Source organism: Octodon degus, unplaced genomic scaffold, assembly GCF_000260255.1.
Source record: "Octodon degus isolate 3935 unplaced genomic scaffold, OctDeg1.0 scaffold00005, whole genome shotgun sequence".
Taxonomy (NCBI): domain Eukaryota; kingdom Metazoa; phylum Chordata; class Mammalia; order Rodentia; family Octodontidae; genus Octodon; species Octodon degus.
This window is the reverse complement of record NW_004524581.1, coordinates 3729763-3734076: the sequence shown is the minus strand read 5'-3', so window position 1 is coordinate 3734076 and position 4314 is coordinate 3729763. Positions and strand designations below refer to the sequence as shown.

General features: G+C 37.5%; 1 protein-coding gene across 1 annotated transcript in view; it reads left to right on the top strand.

Moving 5' to 3' along the window:
• Pcdh15 (protocadherin related 15) overlaps positions 1 to 4314 on the top strand; it is a 689792-nt gene that overhangs the window by 611249 nt on the left and 74229 nt on the right. Inside the window, exon 25 of the mRNA XM_023723273.1 lies at positions 3735 to 3950. Coding sequence (XP_023579041.1) covers positions 3735 to 3950 — 216 coding nt within the window. The remainder of the gene's footprint in view (positions 1 to 3734; positions 3951 to 4314) is intronic.

Below are 4314 nucleotides of genomic sequence, written 5' to 3'. Positions count from 1 at the left end.
AAGTAAACATGGGCAAAGGGGATCCTAAGAAGCCGAGAGGCAAGATGTCATCATATGCATTCTTTGTGCAAACTTGCCGAGAGGAGCACAAGAAGAAGCACCCAGATGCTTGTTAACTTCTCAAAGTTTTGTAAGAAGTGCTCAGAGAGGTGGAAGAACATATCTACTAAAGAAAAAGGAATATTTGAAGACATGGCAAAAGTGGACAAGGCTTGTTACGAAAGAGAAATGAAAACTTATATTCCTCCTAAAGAAGAAACATAAAAGAAGTTCAAGGATCCCAATGTGCCTAAGAAGCCTCCTTCAACCTTCTTCTTGTTCTGTTCTGAGTATCACCCCAAAATCAAAGGAGAACATCCTGGCCTCTCCATTGGTGATGTTGCAAAGAGACTTGGAGAAATGTGGGATTATACTGCAGCAGACGACAAGCAGCCATATAAGAAGAAGGCTGCTAAACTGAAGGAGAAGTATGAAAAGGACATGGCTGACTACCTGGCTGAAGGAAAACCTGATGTAGAAAAAAAAAAAAAAAAAAAGGAGTCATCAAGGCTGAAAAGCACAAGAGAAGGAAGGAAGAGAAGGAGGATGTGGAAGATAAGGAAAATGAGGGAAAAGAAGATGAAGAGGATGAGGAGGATGAAGAATAGGATGAGGATGAATAAGTTGGTTCTATCACAGTATTTTTCTGTCTACAAAGCATTTAACCCACCTGTACACAACTCACTCCTTTTGAAGGAAAAAAAAAAAAAGAAATACAAGGCTCGTTAGATTTGTTTTTAATCAGTACAGTGTCTTTGTGTGTGTTTGTGTGTGTGTGTGTGTGTAGTTAACACACTACCAAATGTGTCTTTATTTATTTATTGTTATGTTTTTTGTTTTGTTTTTGTTTTTACAGTCCAGAGGATTGAACTCAGGACCCTGCATTTGCCAGGCAAGCGCTTATTCTACTGAGCTCTCTCCCTGGCCCACAAATGTGTCTTTAGATAGCCCTGTCCTGGTGGCATTTTCAATAGCCACTAACCTTGCCTGATACAGTATGGGGGCTGTAAATTGTCATGGAAATGTAAAGCAGGTTCTTGTTGGTGCACAGCACAAATCAGTTGTGCACGGGGATGGTAGTTTTTCATCTTCAGTTGTCTCTGATGCACCTTATATGAGATAACTGTTGTTCTGTTAACTGAACACCACTTTGTAATTGCAAATTTAAAAAAAGTTGCAAGTGTTTTGTTGACATTCTGAATGCATCTAAGTAAATATATTTTTTTTTAATTAGTAAAATAGAAAACAAGACTATTATAGAGGGCCAGTGCTATAGCTCAGCAGACTAAGCTCCTACTTAGGCGAGCGGAGGGACTGGCGTTCCACACCCAGTACCACATGCCATGCTCGTCCCGCCTCTGGGCATACTGAGCTGGTGATTGAGCTGTGCGTGGTGGCACATGCCTGTAATCCCAGCACTGGAGAGGCCGAAAACAGGATCACTGCGAACTCGATCTGCATAGTGAGACCCTGTACCAAATACATAAATTTAAAAAGAAAAAGAATATTATAAAGTGAAGTTTCTTGAAGTAGGTTAATCTATAAGAACTGTTCCAGTGTAACAATCATTATGACTCTGTGGTAAGCATAATTTATTTCTAAATGCGATTGTGTTACATTGCAGCATTTACTTTAAAATGGAAGTCTCGGAATATCACAACATTGAGTGGAAGAGTTCAGACATAGCGTAGAATATATTCTATGCTTCCATCAATACAAAGTTTCCCAATAGGCATAAATGCCAGGTCTGGTGGCACCAGCTGCAATCCTAGCACTTGACAGGCTGAGGCAAGAGGATTGCCATACATTTGAGGCCAGCCTGGGCTTCATAGTGTGCATGACCAGGCTGGCATACACAGCAAGGTCTTGTATTTTAAAACAAGTAGAAAATCAATCAATGCCGCAGGGTCGGGAGGGTAGCAGGGTGACAGTTACCTTGAGAGAAGTGTTATGACTCAAAGGGCATCAACTGAATCCTGGGGCTCTGGGGACGGCTTGCTTCTCTATTTTAGTTTAGTTCATTAATACATTTTTGTGTCCCGTGCAATGTCAGTGCACGTGAGTAACACATGCCACTTTCCCTCCTCTGGTCCCTTTTGCCTCTCTTCCTTCCTTTCCATCTTTTCCCTTTGCCTTTTCAGGAAGATCTGTCTCCACCTCTCATCATTTATCTGTTTGTTTGTTTGTTTGTTTGTTTGTTTGTTTTTCAATGAGGATGCTGGTCACATAGGTGTGTATGTTTTAAAATTTTTTGCCCAAGCTGTTCACATACATCTTGTATACATTTTTGGCACGCTCATTATGCCTAACTCCAATTTATATTAACAGTAGTTTGTTTCAGGGTAAAGTCCTGCCATTATCAGAAATTTAAAAGGTCAATATGCCTTCAAATTTTTGACTGATTTGATACTAGTTCTAGATTTTAATTGGTTGGATATGAATTTTAAATCAAAGTATGTAAATGAACCCTGTTGGCTTATTTAAGTTTGATCTTTAATTTTAGTTGAGAATATGCTTTTGTGTCTTATGCTTTCCTCTATTAGATAAGTGAAAATCTTATGGTTCAAAGCTTTAGAAAAGAAAACTTTAATGATTTTCATAATGTCCTGTGCGCTTTTCTTCTTTCCTTCAAGTGAGGATGTGACCTAATTGAAATCTAATTACCATTTCTGTTACTAAAACTTCAGTTTTGTGATAATATAAATCACATGGATCACATAAAGAAAGAAAGTGGTAGTTTGAGGCCCCTTAGAAAGCTGAAAATTTTATCTCTTTTGAAAAATTCAGGAAATATTTGATCCGAGGATGAAATATCAGGGGTATTTAATTTAGATTAACTCATTTTATAGATTCATAGGAGTGTCCTGAACTGTTTTAAATAATCAGGGTATTAAAGAGCTAGCAACTCAGTCTAACTCATTGAGTACTTTGATGCATATTTGCTATGACTCTGTCACTGTTTTCATTCCAATATTAGTACTTATCACTTAGCCTTTGGTTGTTTAAATTTAATTAAAACTAGATTTAATTAGAATTTCAAAACCTTAACCATAATAGCCTAGTTCTATAGTGATGTATGGCTAGTTTCTACTTGTAAATTTTTTATATCACTGAGCTCTACTGAACGGCACTAATTTATATAATGCAAACAACATATTCCTTAATGAGATTTTTTATTATTATAAAATAGAATTATCTTCATATAATTCTTAGCATTGTAAGACTATGCAAGCATTGTAAGATATATAGTCTTAAAGTAGGATGTTTAACAATAATATTAATAGAAAAGGATAGCTATACAATAAAGTAAAGCTGATGAATAAAAATGCATAAGTTACACGTTTAACATAATGAATAATATACATGTGACCTTGTATAAATTTTCAAAGATGCTCCTCACCACCATTCACTCCAAATATTGCATTTAAAAATAAATTTTCAATGATATTTTAAAGAAATTCTTTGGCAGGGTTTTTGTACTCCTATTATACTCTTTTCTGATTTGGTCACACATCCTCCATCCAGCATCGCACACTCTGGATTCAGCTGCCTCTGAAAAACCCTACGACACCATGAGGCTTCGGAGGAACATCTAGACACAAACCATAACAGTGCTGCAAATAGAAGTGGAAACTTCCAGAAAGGACTTTTTCCCTCAGCTATGTAACACTGTTTTGTTTTGTTTTCCCTTCTAGGCTACTGATAAAGATACTGGAAATTATAGTACCATGGCATACAGGCTTATCATACCACCAATCAAAGAAGGAAAAGAAGGATTTGTGGTCGAAACATACACGGGGCTTATCAAGACTGCCATGCTCTTCCATAATATGAGGAGGTCCTACTTCAAGTTTCAAGTTATTGCAACGGATGATTATGGGAAGGGACTCAGTGGAAAAGCAGATGTACTTGTAAGTAAATAAAAATCAAATAAAGTAGCTCCACGTAATATGAGCCAGGGGGTAGGGTTTTATGTTATGGTACTTTTTATTTAAGTCATTTTTTTTTATTTTTAAAAATACAAAATAGTGACAGAAAAAAACAAAAAAAAACAACTCCCCCCAAAAAACAAACAGCCTTAGAAATGATACCAAGGACCAGCCAAATAGCTCAGAGGATTAAAGCACCTGCAAGCAGGCTCAGGGGCTGGCGATTCCATCCTTGGGCTTGTTGTGCTAACCCTGCCCTTGGGGCATGCTGGGATGATGAATGAGACTGGGTGTGGTGGCACACACCTGTAATCCCAGCTCTTGGGAGGCTGTAAACAGGTGAATC